This window comes from Rhincodon typus, chromosome 6 (genome assembly GCF_021869965.1).
Source record: "Rhincodon typus isolate 14 chromosome 6, sRhiTyp1.1, whole genome shotgun sequence".
Lineage (NCBI taxonomy): Eukaryota > Metazoa > Chordata > Chondrichthyes > Orectolobiformes > Rhincodontidae > Rhincodon > Rhincodon typus.
The window spans coordinates 50,314,699-50,338,169 of record NC_063337.1 but is presented as its reverse complement, the minus strand read 5'-3'; the positions used below and the strand labels follow the sequence as shown (position 1 = coordinate 50,338,169).

Sequence of the window (23,471 nt, the reverse complement as noted above, 5' to 3'; positions counted from 1 at the left end):
TTGGCATGGATGAGTTGGACCGAAGGGTCTGTTATCCATGCTGTACATCTCGATGACTCTATTAGTAGAAAGCCGAGGTAATAATGGAAGTGCCAAGTTAGAATCCGGGTTCATGCAGGGCCACAGTGCTTTACAGCAAAAGTACATTTGAAGCTTAGTCATTATTGTAGGAAACATAGGAGCTAATTTGTACACAGGTAGGTCACATACAGCAACATGGCAATGCCCAGTCCATCTATTTCTGTGGTGTTCATTGAGAGATAAATATTAATCAGGACGTTGGGGAAGTCCACTGGATGAGATTAATTTTTTTTTTACTTCACAGAGCGGATAGGTTAACAACTCCTCTGGGAGGCAGCACTTCACAGTTCAAGTAGTGCAATGGAAATACTAGCCGGGCTTAAAGTAGGCCTTAAAACTCATGACTGTTTGAGGAGTGTGAGCTATTTCTAAGTCAAGCCAGACACATAGGAAAACATTGAAGGCTTGCTTTTGTATCAGATTTTAAATTGAAGACTTCACCTGATGAAGGGGCTACACTCCGAAAGCTTGTGATTTCAAATAAACCTGTTGGACTATAACCGGGTGTCGTGTGATTTCTGACCCTGTCCACTCCACTCCAACACCGACCGGCACCTCCACATCATTTTCAAGTACAGCCTCTTAGCATAACTCTTTTTTGTTGCAAACTTTCAACAGCATACCTTTCTTCAGCTGCTCCAATGCCCTTTCCTTCATCATAAAAGGTCCAAGGTGGGATGGTTGCTGATGATTGCAAAATGTTCAGCATCATTCATGACTCCTCAGATACTGATCCAGTCCTAATTTGAAGCAATTTCTTTATCTTGTTGTTATCGGTTTCATTCGCTAAAAGCCTTTCAAATGAAAAGTGTTCTCCTGCATTACCAACTCGAGTCACAGGAAACAATCTAAACTATCCTTGCATCTTCAAAACAAGAAGGGTATAAAAAGTTGGAAAAAAGTATTGTGGATGTTCCTTTTTATTCATTCATTCATGGGATGAGAGGGTCACTGGCTGGCCGGGATTTATTTCCCGCCCCGATTTGGCACTGGTAGTCGGCTGGACTTCTTTAACCACTGCAGACTATGTGCTGCAGGTAGACCGACAATGCCTTTAGAGAAAAGGAGTTCCAGGATTTTGACCCAGCAACACTAAACAAATAGTGACATATTTCCAAGAAAAGATGGATGCTGAGCAGCTTAGAGGGGAACTTTCAGCTTGTGGTATTCTCATATATCTGCTGCTCTCTTGATCTTCTAGATGCAAGTGTTCTTGTGTTTAGAAGGTGCTCTCTAAGCAAATTTGGTGAATGTCTGCAGCGCATCTTATAGATGTACTGCTGCTGAGTGTTGACGGTAGATGGAGCGAATGCTTGAGGGTGTGGTGCCAATCAAGCACTGGATGGTATCAAACTTCCTGAGTGTTTTTGGAAATGCACTCATCCAGTTAAGTGGGGAGTATTCCATTAGACTCCTGACTGCTGTATTGTACATGATGGACAGGCTCTGGGGAGTCAGTGGAGTTCCTCCTCACAGGATTGTTGGCCTCTGTCCTGCTGTTGTAGTGACAGTAGTTACATGGCAAGTTCAATTCAGTTTCTGGTCCATGGTCACCCCAAGCATGTTGATGGTGGGGGAATTCAGCAATGTTAATACTATTGAATGTTAAGAGGCAATTTTAGAGTCTCATTTATTGAGAATGGTCACTGCCCGATATTTAATCGGGCACGAAACATTGCTTGACACTTATCAAGCCCAAACCTAGATATTTTTCAGGTCTTGGTGCATTTGGACATGGACTGCTTCATCATCTGAGGAGTGTCAAATGGTGCTGAGTATTGTTCACCGATTCCTGCATATCGTCACCACTGACCTAATGACAGAGGAAAGGCCATTGACAGAGCATCCACCTGACAACGTGGAAAATTGCCTCCCTTACATAAAGCAGAATGGACCTTTCTGTTGCCATAGATACGATACCAGGATGGTGTTACTTCCCTAATCCCTGGATCAAGGATGTCGTGGAGTAGGTACGGGACATTCTGAAGGGAGAGGCAGAACAGGTAGAGATCCACTTCAGTACCAATGACATCAGTTAAAAAAAAAAGATGAGATCCTGTAAGCACAATATATAGGGAGTTAGGAAATAAGTTCAAAAAGGTAAGATCTCAAAAGTTGTAATCTCAGGATTACTCCCAGAGCCATACTGCGATGAGATCAAGAATAGGAAAATAGACCAAGTGAACGTGTGGCTGGAGGGATTTAGATTCTTGAGGCACTGAGACTGATTCACAGGAAGATGGCACTTGTGTACAAGCTGGACCAGTTGCACCCCAGCATGACTGGGACCAATATCCTCAAAAGGAGCGTTTGCTTGTATAGTAGGGGAGTAGCAGAGGGATAGGAACCTGAATGGGGAGACAAGGGTGAGGAAACAAAGATGGAAGTGAAAGCTAGAAAGCAAAAGATGGAAGGCAGAGGAAACGGCATTGGTGTTGCACTTTTTTTGTGCAACATTAAGAGGACACATCTGAAAAGGTACTATATTTTAATACATGGAGCATTCACAATAGTGTAGATGAATTAACTGCACAAATAATTATAAACAGGTAAGATATGATTATGATTACAGAGACATAGCTACAATGTGACAGAGGTTGGGAACTGAACATCGAAAGGGTATTCAAACTTTAGGAAGGACAGGCAATGGATAGCTTTCTAGAAGCTAAAAGGTCTCAAGGGATATGGCGGGCATATGACATTGGGATAGAGAACTAACTATAATCATCATTTTGAATGGTGGAGCAGTGTCATCGCACCAAGCGTCCTTCTCCTGCTCCTATTTTCTATGTTTCTATCACAGTGCAGTAACAGTGAGCTAGTCTCATGACAACGGAGTACTTTTTACTGCTGCTGCCAGGTGGAAATTGGCTCTCCTCTTTTGAACCCCCTCCTTGTCAGTTGCAATAAGTATTTTTTATTTTTTTTAAATTTCTTTTAGCATGCAGTCAACTTTCACATCAATTAAAAAGATACAGTTAACTAGATCAAAATTAAGAAGTCAATTGACTTTTTCTTGCCTGTTACAGCTTTTCCGAGCCTGGTCACAACTTGCCAATATGCAGGAATATTGGGATCATATGATAGAGCTCCTAATGTACGTGCTCAGGATGTTTGACAAGCGCATTGGTATAGTTAAAAGGACAATCTTGGAGTAAGGTGTTATCAAATGTCCTTTTGGAAATGCACATACTCCATGACTGTATTAGCCTTATTAAACCGCACAAAAAGAACTCAAGTTTGTTAAACTGATCTGCCTTTAACAAATCCATGCAGGCCTTCATTAACTGAATCACTTTTATCCAAGTGACACAATTTTGCTCCAAACATTGCTTGTAAAGGCTTCCTTACCACAAAGGTCAAATTAAGTTAACTGGCTTATAGTGAATAGATTTATCCTTGCACTACTTTTGAACAAGGGATGTAATATTTGCAATTCTCCAATGCTCTGGCACCTCTCTTGCATCCAAAGATGATTGAAGGACTATCAGTGCCTGCACAGTTTATACACTTCCTTCCTTCAGCATCCTTGGATCCATCCCAGCTAGTTTTGGCCATGTGAAGTACAGTCAGCTTTTTAATAGCTCATCAGCAGTTTTAAACTTATCCAATACCTAAACTGCTTCCTTTCACTGTACCAAGGAAGATGATGATGCAGGAACAAAAACAAAGTTGCTGGAAAAGCTCAGCAGTTCTGGCAGCATCTGTGAAGGAGAAAACAGAGTTAACGTTTCGGGTCCGGTGACCCTTCTTCAGAACTCAGCTCTGATTTACAGCATCCGCAGTTCTTTTGGTTTTTAAGAAGAAGATGCTGCCAAGTTAAGGACAGATACAAAAATGTTCATTTAGTACCTTTGCCATGGCAAGTGACTGCATGCATGCATTTGTTTCCTAACAATGCCCACGTCTACAAATGAATTTTGGACTCTCATTTCAGTTGCTAGGTGTTTCTCAAATTTTCTCATTTGTTTTATTACATCCATTCAAAATTTTCTATATTTAGCCCAGTTCTCATTGGTTTTAATCAACCTGATATTGGTCAAACTCAACATTTTTTTAAAAAAAAGCTTGCCTTCTCTTTTACCATCTTGGGAGCTCAGATTTCTTCTTTTGTGAAAATGTACCTCACCTGTACTGGACCAGTGTCCAACTGTTCCATTACAGTTTTACCTGAAGCTTGAATTTCAATGTACCTGGCCAAGATTTGTTCTCATTCCATGCATATTGGCATTCCTCCAATTGTATTTTTCATTTGGATTTCTCCTTATCCCTAGATAAGCCAAGCCTTGCTTTATGATCACTGTTCCCCAAAAGTTCCCCGACTGTCACCCGATTCACTTGATCCACATCATCCCCCAAACCAGATCCAGCAATGCTCCTTCCTCACTGGGCTACAAACGTACAACTAAGAAAACTCTCCTGAATGTTTTAGAATTCTTGCCCCTCTCTGCTCTTTATACTGCTACCATCCCGTATTAAGACGAGTAAAGCTCCCCGTCATTATTTATAATCAAAGGGCAGCAGGAATTGATGTTTGTGGGCACAGACAGCACAACAACTACAATAAACATTCGTTATCATCATGCTGCTGTTTTGCAGCAGCGTGACCTGTGATCAGAAATCATCAATTACAAAATAAAATTAACTCTATCTATTGAGTTGAGTCAGTTAATGGCATGCTATAGTGTTCAAAGTCCCAGACTGCTTTTAATAGTCATCCGGAGATCAAATGCTAATCCAGTAGTTTCCCATCCATTCTGGGGAGGTTGGCAACTTTAGGTGGACAGGTAATATAAATGTCTTCTGGTCACAATCTGAAAGGAACCACAGCAGAGCAATTCTGGACCAAGCAAATGTTGTATTTTAAAGTGTCAGCAGTCTGTACTTGAGTAGGTTCCAAGTCTAAACAAATGTGGTACAATGTTATTGGCTCATTAGATAGATTTAGCATTCATGAGCCTTTCTGATTTGTGTGGTTGACACACTGCTGCTGTCTCTAAATGGTGAGGAGTGCTCGAATGGACAGATGCCAACTGGCCACCTATGGGTCTTGATGAACCTCCCAATGTAGATCTTTGAACATTCCTCTTCACAAAGTCATATTTTTGCCCCAGACCTAAAGGCAAGAACAAGTTGCAGCATGACATAATGCCAGGCAATGTGGCATCAAATTTGAGCCAGAGAAATCATAAGATAATTATCTTAAGTGGGAACTGATACAAAATCTTCCAAGACAGGCATGTCAAGCCAATTCTAACAGTTAATAAGCAGAGTAACTGAATCTTACACCACTTAGAAAAGTGGCCAATGAAACTAATTGTGGAATATTTTAAAATATGATTAATATGTAGCAGGTAGTATTTTCCACAGGTACTGCCAGAACACGAAGGAAAATTATCACAGGTCTTTATAAGCAGGGATTTGGCACAATGCCCTAAAACAAGGCAGAAAGTATGGTGGAAAACAAATAGTTCCATGACTTGTGATAACACTTCAAATATTTTTTGGCTCAAGTTAAAGATTGATATAGCACACTGTTTTATTAATACACTTGGGTATACAGACTTGCAGAGAATGCTATACCATTGAATGTAAATTTATGGGCCTCCAGAGTCATGACTCACTTTTTCAACGGGTCACAATCTGCTGCAGGAATCATGATCTTCCCTGATGGCAGTCGAACTGAAATGATTCTGGTTCATACAGTCAGACATGAAAATTAAATTATTTTTTCTAATTGTGCAAACTGGCACAGAATTAGAGGTTACCATTAGTTACCCTTACGAAAACAAAAAGTGGCATGTCACTTTGTGAAATAAGTAAGAAGCACCATAGGTCAAATCACTTACTCTTATTTTAATAAAAGCAACGCTATCGAGTTTATCACACTTATAGCTCATCAATGTGGACTTCCAGAAGGCATTCAATATCTTAAGACTCATTGGCCAAAATGAAAATACTGTACATGGAACAAGTAGTATTGGAGCAAGGTGGCAGACAGAAGGGATAGATAATAAATCAAACTGGAAAGGAAGATTTGCAAGAGATACAGAGTTTGAAAACACTGTATTTGGGAATCAGAGAAATATAGCAGGTAGATGATTAACACAAGATAGTGAAAGTTTATCGATTTTGATTCAGAGAAAAGGAAAAGATTTCCTGAACAGGGCAAGATTGAAGTAGAGTCGCCATGGTTACCAGACCATAGGCTGCTTTCTCATTACAGACACACAACGGAGTCGTGGTTTAACCTGAGGGTCAACCAGCCCTCAGGGAGGGAAAGTGGTTGAGGAGGAGGATTCTTCATGGTAACTTCAGCTGGTACAGGAATTGAAACCATACTGTTGGCATCACTCTGCATTACAAATAAACCGTCTAGCTAACTGACCCCTGTTAATCAGCTGTGAACAAATTAATAAATGCTGGTAGAGTAAACAAATCAGAAAGTGAACAGATTTTTGGGCTTCATCACATGGGTTTGGAATTCAAAAGAATACAAAGAAATTGCAATTGTCCAGATTTCAAAATCAGACTCCATTTGGAGTACTACATAACCTTCAGACACAAGTAGCATGGTCCAGGTGTAACAGTTGGGGATAAAACGAGGGCAAGTTTGGGCGGCAGGGGATGGTTCTGCAGGTTTTTTTTTGAAAAAGATCCAACCAAACCATCCCTAGTAGACCTTCTGCTGTTAATCATTTACAATCCAGGTTCTACACTGGTGATTGAAAGAATGAGTTTCCTGGGTTAATGAGCCTGGGCAAGTTCCAGGCATCTAGTCTAAATGTTCAGAAGTCAGTGTGCAAAGCATCCACAAATTAATCTGGAGCATAACTCTGCACATCAGAAGTCTGCAATTTCCAGTCAAACACAACACATGTCAGAAGGTTCAGTGCTGCTACTGGAAGACTCACGCCAATATATGGGACCTTGGATGGTCAAGTTTAGACTTGTCATAAGGACACCACAGATTTAAGGCTTTGTATTCATCAACAAAATTTATTCATACAACTCCTCTCACGTAATACAACTTAAGCAGCATCACAGGACAAAATTTAACATTAAATCATGCAAGGAGATAATAGGACAGAAGGACAAAGTTTTGTCAAAAAAAGGTGCATTTTAAGGAGTATCACTTTTTTAAAAAAAAAGCTTTGGTGGGAGGGATTCCAGTGCATAGGGTCTTGGCAGCTGAAGGTACAACAACCAAAGGAGAATCAATGATAATCAGGGATGCTTCAAAAGCCAGAGTTAAAGAAACACATATCCCAAGAGCAAATCCAGGGCTGGAATGTGGAGATTAGATCAAAAGGTGAGGCTACAGGCAGATTCAAAAGCAAGGATGTGAATTGAGTGTGGATTGAACAGGAGCTAGTGCCAATCAGCAAATGCAGGACTTATTGGTGAATGGAACTTGGTTCAAGGCATGACATGGGGCAGTAGAACCTTGGGTGACCTCAAGTTACAGAGTGTAGAACGTATAACCAGGAATCAAAGCATGGATGAGAAGTTTGAACCAGCTAAACTGAGGCAGGAAGGCTACATTACAAAGAAGGAAACAGGGGTTTTAGTAATGCTGTGGATACGTGGACAAAAGCTTCTCTGTGTCAAATATGACACCAAGATTGCAAAACACCTGGTTCAACCTTGCCACCAGAGAAAAGATTTTGCAAAAAATTGAAGCTTTGAAACCTGGAACTAAAGGCTGGAAAATAGATCAGCCATGATTTTACTAAAATGGCAAAAATCAGTTCGAGTTGCTGGATTGCCAATTCATGTCCCTAGGTTTCAATAGCAATAGTTAAATCAGATCATGCCAACTACCAGATTTCTTCATAAAGCAAAATCATACAAAACTGCATTATAACAATGATCATCTGTTAAGGGTAATATTTGCTAAGAACCTGTTTCTTTTTTCACCTCATCCCCTCCATCCACCCATTCCCCAATCTAGACCACTGACCTAAACTGGAAACCAAAACTGTGGCTATAACGTTATTTCTTGGGAAACACTTCACATCCTTATTTGCATAAACTGCAGAACAAAACGGTAACTGTGAAAGTATATCAAATTAAACAAAATCATTAAAGCTCAGCTTTAGCTGGAACACTACTTAAAAAGGATTGTTTGAAAAAGTTAATCTGACGAAATAATATGCTCATGCTTCAAATTGATTTAGAACACTTTTTTCGCCCAGTACTCAAATAGTCTTCATTACTGTTTTAACTATCTGCTTTCTCAGATCATTGTAATGATCAAACTGCAAGGGAATTATCCATGGTTTCCAGATCATTTGCCACTCGAATCAATGTCATTTCAAGTTATCTAGTCTTACCATCACTGCTTGTGGGAACTTGCACAGCACTAAAGTGGCAGCCATCTTTCTTAGAACAACTTTTCTAAGTATTTTCTGATGCACCCAATGTTTTGTCATGTCTTAAGTCCATGAACTTGAAACAGTGTCCCAATTAGTTTTTGTTGCCTACAGCACTAAAATCTGAGTCACTTTAATTTAACTACAAATTATAAACTGACAACTGCCAAGTGTCACAAGGAATTAGATCTGATTGGCGATTTGTACCTGTTCCTGCATGCCATAAACACAAATGCAGAGCTTTCCTGTTATGATCACTTTCAGAAGGAATATGCTAATGAACAAGTAAGCAGTTGTAGAACATGACCAGCAGCCATCGCTCAGTTAACTTGCAGCATCTAATGAGGGAGTTGCAGGTATGCTCAACCATAACAATAGATTCACCGTAAAGCTTTGGTAACTACCTGCTGAACAGTCCTGCCACATATCTTCAAACAAACAGGACTTACGTTTAGCTTAGTAGTACTGATGAGAGACTGGCAAGTTTGTGTTGTGCAAACACAGAACCACAATATCTCCCTCTGACAAAGGCTGCATTATAAGAAGGCAAGAAGTGAACACATTAAAAAGGGAGTTAGGAATGGGAATGACGTCTTCAGGAAGTTTTTGTACGCTGCAAAATAGGTGGCAGGCACCATATTAGAGTCACACACTATGGAAACAGACCCTCCACCCAACCAGACAATGCCGACCATAATCCCAAGCCAAACTAGTCTCACCTGCCTCCACTTGGCCAATATCCCTCCAAACATTTCTTATTCACGTACTTATCCAAATATCTTTTAAAAGTTGTCACTGTGGGAGAGAATGCCAAAGGGCAGCACAGTGGAACTGAAAAACTGATGGTACAACAGAAAACAACATCACGAACAGAGTAAAAACAAATATACATATTTAGGTAACAAGGTGTAGAGCTGGATGAACACAGCAGGACAAGCAGCATCAGAGGAGCAGGAAGGCTGACATTTTGGGCCTAGACCCTTCTTCAGAAATGGGGGAGGGGAAGGGGGTTCTGAAATAAATAGGGAGGGAGGGGGAGGTGGATAGAAAATGTCAGCCTTCCTGCTCCTCTGATGCTGCTTGGCCTGCTGTGTTCATCCAGCTCTACACCTTGTTATCTCAGATTCTCCAGCATCTGCAGTTCCTACTATCTCTGATACATATTTAGGTGACTCTTAAAAACATATTAAACACTTCCCAAAGATATCTGGGTTTAGCTAGAGCTTTCCGGAAACTTCTCAGAAGTCAACATCAATCACAGAACACTTCTGGGTCAGAACGCAAACTGTTGTATTATAATCTGGTAGAGAAAAACAATCGTCTCCAAAATAAAACCTTTACACAAGTTACAACATCCTACAAGATGATATTAAAGGGTAAAAATATAATCACAATCTGCTAGTGGGAAGGCGGTACGAATTGGGAGCCTTTTTTCAAGCAATTCTTAAGGCCTGTGCTGCCAAATGACAACTTCCACTATTCTTTGATATCCAATTAATGAAAACATGTTACTTTTAAAGATTACCGTACTGGGTCTTTGCAGATTTCATGTTTTGGGGTTTTCTCCGCACGTGATGGACTCGTTGCGTAATTCTAAGAAATGTCACTTCTAAACTTAGCAGTTAACGCTGTTGTGGGTAAAACTCTGCAGATCATATTTACCAAGGAGAACATAGCAAGCAAAAATGTCAGCTTTTGTTTAAAATAGACAAAAAGTTTCAGGTAATAGGTACTTGCTGAGCAAAGAAAGTGACAAGAGTCCACCGTTCGAGCAAAAACCAACATTCACTGTGCAAGGTTAGAAAAGTGAAACCATTTAACATTGTTGGAAGTACAGGATATATGTATTGCAATCAGAATTAGCAAGAAACAGCAGTCAAATACACCACAGATTGTATCAAGTTGTAAGTGTGGTTTAGATAGATCATACAAACTTCCCAGTAAGCTCCCCAGATGTTAATAACACTGCGAGTAACCTAACCTCATGAACATTTTGCCTCCTTTACAAGAGACTCCAATACTTTGCTCTAAGATTTAGTCTTGAAACACTCTCAAAGGCTGGACTACTACAATGACTACTCACATCCTGGTAGTTCAATCTCTTCCAAGACTGCATTCCACTGAATTCTGAGACTGAACTCCTGCATCTACTCAGGTCATGGTTCTAGCTCATTCATAGACAACCAGATTCACTCAGGTGACAACCCCAGGGGCTTTGCGATGCGCTAAGATTTCTCAGTTGCACCAAGCAAATAATGCTTGTGAGCTTCCTCGACTCACTCCATTCTCAGCTGCACTCAATTCCACCAAGTATTTCTCCTGCCCTAATCCAAACAACAGCACTCTCTCATCTTAAAAAGATTAACTAAACTTCTCGCAGCAAACAAACAAGTTAAAAACATAAAACCTTCATAAACTCCATTCACCTCCTGACAACACCGCCTGGTCCAAGCTGTCCTTAACTTGACCTTTATCTTAACTACCCCTCATTTACTTCATCAGATCAAAGAATAAAGCTGTCAATGAGTTTTCTGGCGTTAGAGTTTACTGAGTGTTCTTAAGGTGATATAGCTCTGGTCTCAAAATACCATCTCTTCTATTGTGATTCTATTGTGGAGTAGACTGACCCTATTAAACAAACACAAGTAATCCCAACCATTTAAGTGCATTGATTTAGTTAATTTCCTACAACTAAAACAAAATTAGTAAAACACATTAAATTAGATGTTCACAACAATCTACCTTAAGCTTTGGCAACACTAAACTCTCTTGGAAAAGAATAGTGGAGAGTATGGTACAAGGTTAAAATTATAGGACAAAGAATGCCCCCAAACTCAGGAGGAGACACCAAACGTAAGAGCCAGAAGCAATTTTCACCACAAGAATCTTTGAGTTTCTAAAAGTACATTTATTTTAATATGTAATCAGAGGAGGAATTCTTTACGTTTCAAGCAACCCCTTCACAAAACACCCAACATTTTGGTATTATGGCAACTTTCACTGTCACAACCTTTACCAGGAAAGCAATGCAAACAATTCATACTAATTAATACGTTAATATACTGGGGTAGAAACATTGATAGATTTAGGGCAGTTCTGTCTTTGGAAAATCCTCCCAGGAGAATCTACCAGCAATAGCATATTGCCAGACAGGGCAAAATGCAGATCAGGTCACACCAGGGAGATGCCAGAGACACAAGCGGGTAAATGTATTCCCAATAGATGGTGCACTTCAATATAAGCAGGATGTTTTGTTTTTAAATGTTTACAAGGACCAAAAAAAACCTGCAGCTCTCCTTCACTTAGTTGCAAACAGTAAACATATATTATCTAGGTAAGCAAATATCTGGACAAATGATGTCAATTGGGATATATCTTCTTGATACAGTTACATTTCATGGCAGCGATGTTAAGAAATCTATCACAAGATTTAATTTAGCTGCAGATACACTGAATTAACTCAAAAGAAACAACCTTGTGACAAAGATATGAAGCTCAACAGTTATGGTTCAAGACAAACGTTTACCTTTCTATAAACAGATCCGATCACCTTGCAAACAATACACAGGGATTAACAAAGAAAGAATGGGAAATCATTAAATTTATAAGAATCTCAAATTATTGCGAACAGAATAAATGTATTTTTGAAACTGGAGATGGATTCTACTTCTACAGTAGAAAAAAAAGTTAAGCTATGTGATAATTTGTTGACATTACTTTATTTCTACGAGTAAATTTGACTGAACCTAGCCTGTGTGCAGTGTTCTAATGGAATTCAGTAGTTATCACAAAACATGGTTATCAGTTAACCTTGAGAAGTAGTGCTGCATGCCAGAAGGGCACAACTTTCGTTGCGTATTAAACAAAATTAGTCCTAATATGAACACAAAGGAGGACATTAGAAAGCTCCAAACGCAAAGTATTTATTCCATCCTAATATAGTTTGGGGGTTTGGTACAGGCTATAGCCAATGGGACATACAACTGCATATATTTAATTTATTTTGCAGACGCAGGCCACATTCAATAAAAGTTTTCACTGACATAATACCCAACACTGTAAAACGTCCTTTAGAAGCATAATCAGGTAAAACTGGACATCAAACCAAAAGAAGAAAGTATTAGAGTAGATGTTGGAGGTAGATTTTAATGATGGAAAGAGACACATAGGTGGCAGGTTTACAGAGGGAACGCCAGAGCCTAGGTTCTAAGTAGCTGAAAGGACAGCTATCAGTAGTGAAGGAAATGAGAAACATACACCAAGGCAGAGTTGGAGGAACAGAAAGGTCAGGGTTGTGTCATAAAGCAAATCAGAAATTTTGTATAAAAATGAGAACTTTGTCATCAAGGCATTGCTAGACTAGGAACTAGTGTAGACCAGCGAGTACAAGAATGATGAGTGAACAGGACTTCTTGTGAGTTAGGTTAAGGGCAGCAAAGTTTTACAACAGCTCAAGTTATAGACGGTGTAATTTGTAAGAGTGAGAAAGGAAAGTTCTTGAATAATTGTCTGAAAATAGCAAAAGCTGGATGAAGGTTTCAGCAGAAGGCCTGAAGCAGGAGCTGAGAGGTGCAATAAAATGTAGGTGGTAGACAATCTTTGCTAAGGAGGGGATATCAAGTAGGGAACTTTGGTCAAGGCAAATAAGATGCCAAAGTTGGAAGTATTCTGGTTCAGCCCGATACAGCAGCCTGGGAGACAGAGTTGAATCTGAGGAGATTTTCTTGGTTCCCCCAGTGTCTGACTGGAGGAAGTTTCAGCTTAACCAGATACTGGACAAGCAGTTTGACAACAGGCAGTGGAGCAGTTGGATAGCACAGTACAGCCAAGGGTCAGTCTACTCCATCAAATCAGCTGCTGGATTTTCAGATGAAGTCACTAAATAGCAGAAACAATTGAGAAGTAAGAGGGTTATTACCAGATCAAAAGATTACAAAACTAATAGTACAAGGGTGAGAAGTGAAGCCAATGCAGAATATTATCTTCTCCAATTGAAAAAGGCAAGAATGACTGTAAGCAAGGGCAGTCACACACAGCTGGAATCAGAAGGGATGCATTGGAGTACGATAGTGTATTCGCCACAAAGGCTGCAAACAGAATGATGAGAAGGTATGGTTTGAATGCTTACAGGCACAAAAGGACATTGAACAGGGTCAATTCAGTCTTACAGTGGGGTGTATAGCCAAATAGAGAGATATTCCATTGCAGAGTTATGAAAAACAATGTGAGAAGTGACACCAGATTCACGAGCATTATTGAGAAGAGATTGATGACGGGGTCATAACTTCAAAGGGCAGGATCAATCTCCTTCCCAGTGAAGACCAACTACTAGGGATATATGACAATCTCAACAAACAAACACTTCAACTTCTTTTGGGGGTGGAAGTTACGATGAAAGGTGCAGGATGCATATTCACTCTACCCCTTCGACCCACAACTGAACCAGCCATTTGATAAGATTCCAAATATCATTTTGTTATTATACCACCCAAACCATAGCCATTACTCATACCCCAAAATTCAATTCCATCAATGCATGTCTGTCCACTCAAACCAATGTAAATCATGTCCAAAACAGTAAGAATGGTAATATAATTAAATTTCCAAAGTAAGGCATCTCTATAAGAGACAAAAATTCTAAATCCATTAGATTTGTTCATGCCTTGAATTTAGTACAAGCAATCACTGTAGCTCACATTTTACAGTAATCTAGTAACAACTCTCTAACAGGGAATGAAATAGATTCAATCCCTTCAGTTCATATCCCACTGGAATTTAGGTTCAAAAATCACGATACAATTTCACCAGCCCTCCAGGCACCTCAAGGAAGATAGGGCTGGACACATTCTGGGAATCAAACCAGATAGAAATAAGGCAATACGGTGGCAGCTGTCTACCAATAAGCGAATAATGCATCTTTGTATAGAATCTGCAACACAGGTTAGCAATAGAAATCTGTGGAAGGGCGGGTAATCACTATCGTGTTTCACAGGTAAAAGCCTGGCTGCTACTGCCCCAGTACAATGTAAGCCGGTACTGCACAGCACAGAAAGGGCTGCGAGCGGCCAGGTAAGGTATGGACATGGGTTACATTCAGGTCAGCGTTGGGAGTTCAAGTGGTAGGTGGTTCTCCCCACACACCAACCCGAATAGTAAGTACAGCTCTGCAGACAAGAGAACAAGGTTGTAAAAAATAAACACTAAAAATTAAACCAAATAATAAACAACCTGAGGAACTGCATGTACTTCAGCAAAACAAAATTAATAATTAGTCTAGATAAGCCACCGGTAAAGTTTAACAAGCGCATAATTGTCACCAAACAAAGCACAATAGGATTCACTGCCAGCCAAATCAGACACTAATAGCATTTGCCTCAGACACTTAAACCAGGCATGGAAAAAAACGTCAGGGCAAGAAGGTTTGTTGTCCCAGTTCCCCGGACCCTCACCGGACAGTTTTCCACCGCTGTCTCCTTGCCTCCTCCTGCGCTGCAAGATGAAGTAGGCATTAGATTTCTCCGTCACCCAGAGCTTGAGAGCATTTTTCAGCAGCACTTCTTCAGGCTTGAGCCACATAATGAAAACCTCACGCCAACATTAGAAATTGATATCTACAGCTTCTTTTCCCCCTTCGTCCTCAGCTGAACGCTAACCACTGCAACGGGGTGTTCTGTTCCGCTGCTGGCAGCAAACACTCCTTTCTCTCCACCTGTACCGAGCCTCACTGTACACCTTCCCGGGATTCGCACGCACTCGATGCTCATATTTCACCTCCAATTTCCGGATTTCACTCGGTTTTGAGTCTTCCGGTTCTAATGGAGGAAGTCCCACCCCAAATTTGCGACCATGTCTTCAGTGAATTCGTTATTTATTCCGATGAAAAGCATGAAATTCATTGCTTTAAACATGTGAATTAACACAGAGAACAGCGCCCAGTTCTAAAGGTTGCATTTGATGCTACGATTGCAGGAGTTCTTGTCCATAGAAGGAAACGAAATAAAATAGAGTGGATTTTGTTTTCTGGTTATATCACAGAACATTCCTATGAGCCTTGTGTTAAGATATGCCTGTGGTTTTAAGTTTACATTGTAAACCGCTGTCCCATAGCCATGAGAAACTAGTCATGAATTCTGATGTTTGAAACCAAACCTATAATGTACAAAATGTCTAGTTAATGTTTTCTGAACTGCTGAAACATAACAACATTCAAACAATTGATGTTCTATGATGGTGAGGACGATGAGTTCTAAGAATCATTTTCAGAGAGCCATCATAATTTAAGCATTGAGGTTTCCTTTGATTATCAGTTTGATTCAGTTGGTAGCACACTGGGCTATGTATCCAAAGGTGTGAATTCAAACACCATTACATGGTCCAGAAGAAGATGTTGTGGCACAGTTGGTAGCCTCTCAGCCAGATGCTGTAGGTTTGAGTCTCATCCCAGAATTATAAGACCTAAGGTTGTGTATCAACCTGCAAATCTTTCACATGCACAAATCGGTAGGCAGTATAAGGGAGATCCCTCCTGAGTCGAGAATGGTGGAGCCCCTACCATCACTATCCATAACTCCAGACTACAGTCTGCATGCAAAAGATATGATGCCGCAGCAATGTGAATGCCCAAGGTGAATTGTAACCCAGTACCACATTCATAAATAGTACTGCTTCTGAAGTAACAAGGTGTGAAACTGGATGAACACAGCAGGCCAGGCAGCATCAGAGAAGCTGGAAAGCTGACGTTTCGGGTCTGGACCCTTCTTCAGAAAATCTGATTTCCTCTGATGCTGCTTGGCCTGCTGTGTTCATCCAGCCCTGCACCTTGTTGTCTCAGATTCTCCAGCATCTGCAGTTCCTACTATCACTGCTTCTGAAGTGATGTTTAACCAAGCTCCATCTGCTGGTTCAAGTGGATATTGAAGTTTCTACAAAAGAAACAATCTCTACAAAATATTGCAAGCTAAAGTTGAGATGCATGAATTGTAAACAGCAATAAAGCAGTGTGGAATGCAGGGAGCAGAGAGTGTCAATATTATCTGTGAAAGGTAATTCTCCCTTAGAGAATAGCTTTATGTCCTTGAGTAATTTGGTACATATCAGATGTAAATAATGGTTAAGGTTGCTAAGCAGTGGAAATGAACACAAAACATCTAAAATAATGTTAAGGTTAATTTGGCCATCTCTTAATAGTTGTTTTCATTATTCCTGCTGGCTTTTGAGGCAATCATGCATTTTGTCTTGCTTCCACTCCTTAATTACATCAATGGCATCCCAATGGAACTTTCTCTGTTGGAAGACAACCAGCAAAGGGATGTCAGGCAATTTAAGAAGTTGCAGATGAAGAACACTGTGCTCACCCACACTACCTGCTCTGCCACAAATACAGACTGAATTGACAGTGTCTTAATTTGGAGTACAACTAGAGTAAGCAGAAGCTCCAATGCCCGCAAAGTAGGATTTTTGCCTGCAAATCTGCTGGGAAGAAAGACGCACCAACACGAGCGTCCTTGACCAGGCCAACATCTCCAGCATTGAGGCACTGACCACCCTTGAACAACTGTGATGGTACGGGCACGTTGTCCACATGACCGACACGAGACCGCCCCTCCCCCGCCCCCCACCCCCCCCCCCCCCCCCCCCCCCCCTCCCAAGCAGGTGCTGTACTCCCAGCTTCAAAACAGCAGGCAAACCCCAGGTGGGCAGAGGAAGTGCTTCAATGATACCCTCAAGGCCTCGCTGGCAAAGTACAGCATTCCCATACACACCTGGGAATCACTAGCCCAAGACTAGTCAAAGTGCAGGAGGAGCATCGAGGAAGATGTCGAACCCTAGAGACTTGCTGTTGGGGAAAAGTGGAAGCAAGGCAAAAATAAGGAAAGGACTGCAATGCCACACCAACGTTCCACCTACCCATTCCCACAACCACCTTCTGCTCCAAGTGTAACAGAGCCTGGGGTAGCTGCATCGGTCTGTACAGCCACCTACAGACTCACCCTGAGAGTGGGACAGAGTCATCCTTGTCTGCGAGGGACCACCAATGATGATGATGAGGATGATGATGATAACATGGTTAACCAGTTATGTTTCCTCAGAAGTACCCAAAAATATATGAAAGAAAAGTAAGTAAGTATTTGGCAATGCATGGGTTCATTAAGGACAATAGTATAGATTTATTGAAGGAAAGTCATGTTTGATGAACTTTATGTATCTTTTGAAGAAGCAGCCTATTGGATGAATAAAGGGAATGCAGTGGATGATGTGTATGTGGATTTTTAGAAAGCATTCAATTAAGTATAAAGGCTTATATAACAACATGGATAAAAGTTATTTGATGGGCAAGAAACAAAAAATTATCATTAAATAAAAGCAAAAGTCCTAGAAAGATCATGGACATAAAATGTTATTTATTTTCTCTCCACAAATACTACCAGATCTCCCTATATTATTTCTACCATTTCCTGTTTTTAGCTTAGGCTTCCAGTATCTGCAATGTTTTGCTTCTATTAACTTTTGTTCTGATGGAGGAAGTGAAGTACCCAGGATAACTACTGAGCCACTGTTGCTCCAGGTATATAAGATGGACTTGATGTAGATTTGTTGACAACATAGATGTATAAGGAAAGCATTGAAAAACTTAAGGGCCTAAATGGGTTAACAAACCTCAAGGTAAATGTCAGCTGTAATTTAATGTGCAGAAACATGAGTTAATGGCAATTGGTTTTGGAGAAATACGGAGTAGAAGCATTTATTCAAAGTTGATATTCCCTGAAAGTACATTGCAAACCATGGCAAAATCTGAGTGCAAAGCAATACTTATATTTGCCTTATTGTTTTAAAAAAAGTACTGTGCCATTACACTGCAGAGTTCTATTTACATGTGACCATTCTAAGCCATTTCCTCTTCTACAGAACCGTAGAGGTGAGGGCAGGGAAGAAGGGCTGGCTAACAATGGAAGAGGAAGGTTATGATGAAGAGGAGGAAGGAAAATATTATTAATAATAAAAACAAAAAATGTTTTTATTTCAGATTTCCAGCAACCTCCATTCAACTATTTCTGCAGCAACAATCTGTGTAATCACACCCTGGAGACAGGCTTGAGACAGCCCTGCATCCGGACTTTCAGACACATAGACTGTCTCCTATATATGTTGGCCTTGGGTTTGGTGAGAAACACTGTATCTGGCATTTTGCTCATCAATTACCAATTTGAACCTAAATTCAGGACACACCAAGGCTGAAGTTGAACAACATGAGGATGCTGTTTCTAGGTATAGTAGCAAACCTGGCCTACTTCCATAAATGGCATCTGGAAAAGTATATAGGAGACAGAGTCAGTCAACTCAGGTGGTCATACAAGAGATGTTGCCAAAGTAGATTCTTCCCAGGCTTCAGCAGTCACAACATGAAAGCTATCTTCATTCCAAATGGCTTTTGTGCCAAATGTGCAGCCAACCATGTCTTATGTCACAAGCCCTGAGGTAGCATATTGAAGAAATGTTAGCAGAGACAAAACATGTCTAGATATCCTTGAGAAACATGGTGATAAGAACAGGTCTGAATATATTAAGATATACATAAATGTGATGTTGCAATTTGAATTGGCAATGTTGTGTGATAAATCATGTAAATTTGCAAAGTCTGCTTGTGACATAAAGGTGGATGCTTCATATAATAAGACTGACGTGGTATGAAGGCTAGCAAAGTGGAGTAACGGAAGATTTCAAAGGAGAAAAGATAATCCAAAAATGTAATAATTATAATAATCAGGATACAAATACCTTTACAGTTAGCATAGAAAAATCCACAAATCCCTGTGAGACTGATTTCCATGTTCCTCAACCTAAACAGCACCATAATGTACAACCTTGTGAAATTCGACTTTGCATTTTTTCTGAATAGCAGAGTTGTGAAATAAGGAACAACAATATTAATCCTCCTTTGTAACATTCTCATGTGTTTGTCTTGAACTATTAAGGCAGCTAAACCCTACCTCCAGAGTGGTTGGGTTTTCTCAATGGTCACTCGAGCAAATTAAGGGGGCTTATTATAGTAATGTTCAGCTGTTGGTTGGCTGTTAAAGTGAAGTCATGAGTAATAGAATTAGTGGGTACACTTTGCCACTCAAAAACTATTCCAAGGATTGTTTTTCTAAACAAAGCCAGAAGACCGGGATTCCTTGTGACAAAAGTGTTGACAACTCCATGAAAATGTTGCATTGCAATTAAGAATACATTGTAGCTGGTTACAAAAATACTGAACATTACAGGATTGGAATGTCTTTCTGCCCAAGAAATTCAATAGGAGGTCACAGAGCAATATCACTGTCATCTTATTTCTCATGAGAACTCTGGGGAAATCAGCTGTATGAGAGAACTGAATGAATATCCTCAATGGGAATTCCCTGCTCCTCCTATGGTAATGTTGATCTGGTGAAACTGCACTGAACGATAGCCTGGTAGTGTTCTGGAAATCTTCTGTTGGAGGTCAGGACCGGAAGAATAAAGGTACTTTGACAGTCATTTGGACAGCTGATCTAGAGCTACAGGCCATTATAAAGAAGCTATCACCATTTACTCAGGTTTTTTTGTACTAAATCAAAGCATGCAAAAGATAACCCCTCACTCTGATTTAAGGTCTGTAGTGTTGGTCTACTGTAAGGTCAGGGTGTCTTTGTTCCACATTTTGATGTTGCGTCACCCCTGTTTGCTTCCTTCTGTCAACTCTGGTCAACCAGGATAACATTGGAATAGCCAAGTTGAGAGGTAACAAAGACATACAAGAGCGTTTCAGCAGGAGAGGAGCTAAGTATGCAAATTTGTGAAATACCGATCTGAAAGTAGACAGTCTTTGCGATTGACTGATTATGTGATCAGCAGCTCGTCACATAGGATGCCGATTGGTCTGGTTCAGCCTGTACAGTTATCATGGGGAGAGATGGAGTCATGAACTGCATTAGTGAATGCAGTTTTTGTTGGGGCCAGAGCATTTCTATTCACCCAGGATAGTGAACAAGTACAGAACAAATCAGAGACTGTACTGGGTTTCAGGGAAGTGGTGGTGAGATACAGCTTCAGGCAGAACCCAGCACTGATTTTCAAATACAGTCACAAGAGGAAGCTGTAGATAGGAAAAAGGAGAGAACAAGAGACAGGTCTTTGCAGGACTCCAGAATTAATAGTGGGGAATTTAGGAAGAGAAGTCATTGCAGACGATTCTCTGGCCACACTGTAAAAGGAATGGAATTAGGTGAGGGCAGTCTCACACAGGGAGAGACATTAGAGGAAGATTATGTGGTTACCCATGTCAAATGCTGCAGAGAGGTCAGTAAAGATGAGTAGGGATAGTTTACCTTGGTCGCAGACACATAGGATGTCATCTATACCTTTGATAAGGTCATTTCAGTTTGGTGACAGAAGTAGAAATCTTATTTAGGAGGAAAAGGAGGTTGAAGGGGGTGGGGCAGTAGTTTGCAAGAATAGCAAAGTCATTCGTTTTGAGGGAGGTGATAAGAGCAACTTTAAAGAGGAAGGACAGTATGTGAGTAAAGGAAACCTTTACTCATATTAGACAATCGTGTAGCCAAGAATGAAAGCTAAGTAGTTCAACACTTTGGTCAGAATATAGTCAATGGTTAGGGTTAAAGGGTCACAATGAGATTTGTGAGGTCACTGGGGAGATAGCAGAAAAAGCTAGAGAAAGATGCAGGCTCAAGTCTAGGGTAGGGGGGGAACCTAGGGGAAGTTTGTCTTGCTGGGTGAGGGGAGGTAAAACAAGCAGCAAGAATAGCTAATCTGATGGCAAAAATGTCCATAAGCAAGAGGAGGCAGGTAGGAAGGGTTTAAATAAAGATTATTTGTATTGGAGAAAGTAAGCCAGAGATGAAACCAGAATAGTGAGTAGTTTTGGCAGAGCAATACAAGACGCTATAGTGTTTTACATGGCTCAATAAGATCTAGCAATAAATACTTAAATCCATTGTCCATCATGAGCTCAGGTTTATATTTTTTGGACTTAAGGGACCCAAAATGAGTGAAGAACCATGGAATTCAGCTGGTTGTGAGAGACAAATAATTTCGCAAGGGACAATGGCAGGACCAATGGTCTGAAAGAGCAGATAATTCCCATAGAAGTATCACAGTAAATGAAGGGCCAAGGGCTAAAGGGTTAGAAATTTGTAAGTACTTTGGTAAGTGACCTGGAAGGGATTTTCTTTCCCATCACAGAGTCATAACCTTGATAGGAATAGTACACTGGAAGTCAAGGCTCTCCCATTTCATGATTTGTCACAAAGTGAAATAAGAGCAGTTTAATCCCGAGAATGATCACTGCCTGTCTGTAATCACTACCTTAAGATAAAAGAAGCTTACGTTAATTTCAACAATGGACAAGAAACAAAATATGTTTATTATAACAAACGTATTTTCTAAAATGTGCAAAACAGATTAAACTATACCCCCTTGAGATTAATACACACACATTGATTTACATGAACAGCGAACAGAGAGATAAGACACTTTTTTTTATTAGGAATAACATGGGTGGAAAATACAGGCAAAAAAGGCATTAAGTGTAGGGATCAAAGTCTAAGCCAACAGGGATAGAATGAGGTGACTTTTCTCAGTTTTGTTTTATTTTTGCTGATGATATCATGTTGTCAACTGCAGTGATCCTCTATTTAGTAGCCAGTCAGCCAGACCTAGGTCTTGGCTTGAATTAGAAGTTTACTGTCTTTTTGCAAAGCCTTTGAGTGTTTTTTTTTTTCTTTTGCTTACAGATTTTCTAAGAGGTGCTGACAGCTTTGGCTGTCCTGAGAAGGAAAGTTGGCAGCCACCAACAGGCCCAGAAGAAGTCTTTTGCTCAGACTTGACGTGCTGTGGGCAGGTAAAGTGTGATTATGGGACTTCTGTGCTTTCATGGGAGGAGGTTATGCCCTCTGGAACCATTGATCAATTAAATTGACAAGCAGCTCCAATAGTCAGCAGCACAGGAGGTCAATAGCAGTCACTGCCAAGACTGCAACCAATCCCCAGACCAAGGGAAGTAAGGGTATTGTGGGGGGAGGGTTTGACAACCTTAGGAAATGGGGAAGTGGGGCTGGGGAAGTGTGTTTTAAAGTTGGAAAGGAAGAAAGGGGATTTATATTTTCTGGAGGATGTCCCAATGCACAAAAGGACACCTTCTAAAGATATCATCCTCTTCATTACTGCACTTTTATAAAACACTTTTAAAAATAGGTTGCCCACTCCTGCCTCGACCAACAATTTTATGTGTAGTATAATATGGGTAGCGGGGTAATATTATGTTCAATTGAGTTTGTAACAAGATAAATTTACCCTTTTTTTTATATATGTGTTAGGTTGGCTACCAATTTCAGCACTCATCTACTTTCCATAAGCATCAATTCTGGAGTAAACGGGAAATTGATGGGATGGTCACCACCCTATTTTGTATGCACCAGCCTCCCACTACTTTGTCTCCCCTTCCAACTGTGGAAATAATACTCGTGGGGGCATATATAATCTAGCCTCGTATTTGGCATGTTGTCAAATTTGTTTCATTAATGCTCTTGTGAAGTACCTTGGGACATTTCACTCCATTCACTAGATGCATTTTATAAATGTAAGTTGTTGTTGTTGACACCAGAGATCCTGAATGTTAGTGCATACAGGATAACCACATTCACAGATTTCTGTCTACTTGTAGTCGAGCAGATGTTTCAGAGCTAGAAGAGCAATGGTGACACTGTCACATTCAAACACCTGAATAGTCTTTTGAATATGGGGATACCAAGTCATGAAGAAATGATGCCCATCCATTGAGGTGGGGAGAGTAATCTGCAAATAGAGTGGGAATCCCCTGCAAGTTTTGAATTCACTCATAAATGTTAATACAGAATAGCCATGACAATATTCAGTAAGAGAAAATTGGTAAAATTATCAAACACACAGGGCAGATTTAATCAGAGATAGTAGGAACTGCAGATGCTGGAGAATCCGAGACAACAAGGTGCAGGGCTG

The 23,471-nt window shown here is 40.4% G+C and overlaps 1 protein-coding gene across 2 annotated transcripts in view; it reads right to left on the bottom strand.

Moving 5' to 3' along the window:
* The window catches only part of LOC125483311 (TBC1 domain family member 8B-like), a 72,067-nt gene that overhangs the window by 24,435 nt on the left and 24,161 nt on the right, over window positions 1–23,471 (bottom strand). Inside the window, exon 1 of one of the 2 annotated variants that reach the window (XM_048597983.1) lies at window positions 14,906–15,241. The exons of the other annotated variant lie outside the window; for it this stretch is intronic. Within the exon in view, the coding sequence (XP_048453940.1) occupies window positions 14,906–15,032 (127 nt within the window). The 5' untranslated portion in view covers window positions 15,033–15,241. Of the gene's footprint in view, window positions 1–14,905; window positions 15,242–23,471 lie in introns of those variants that run through there. 2 annotated transcript variants of the gene reach the window in all.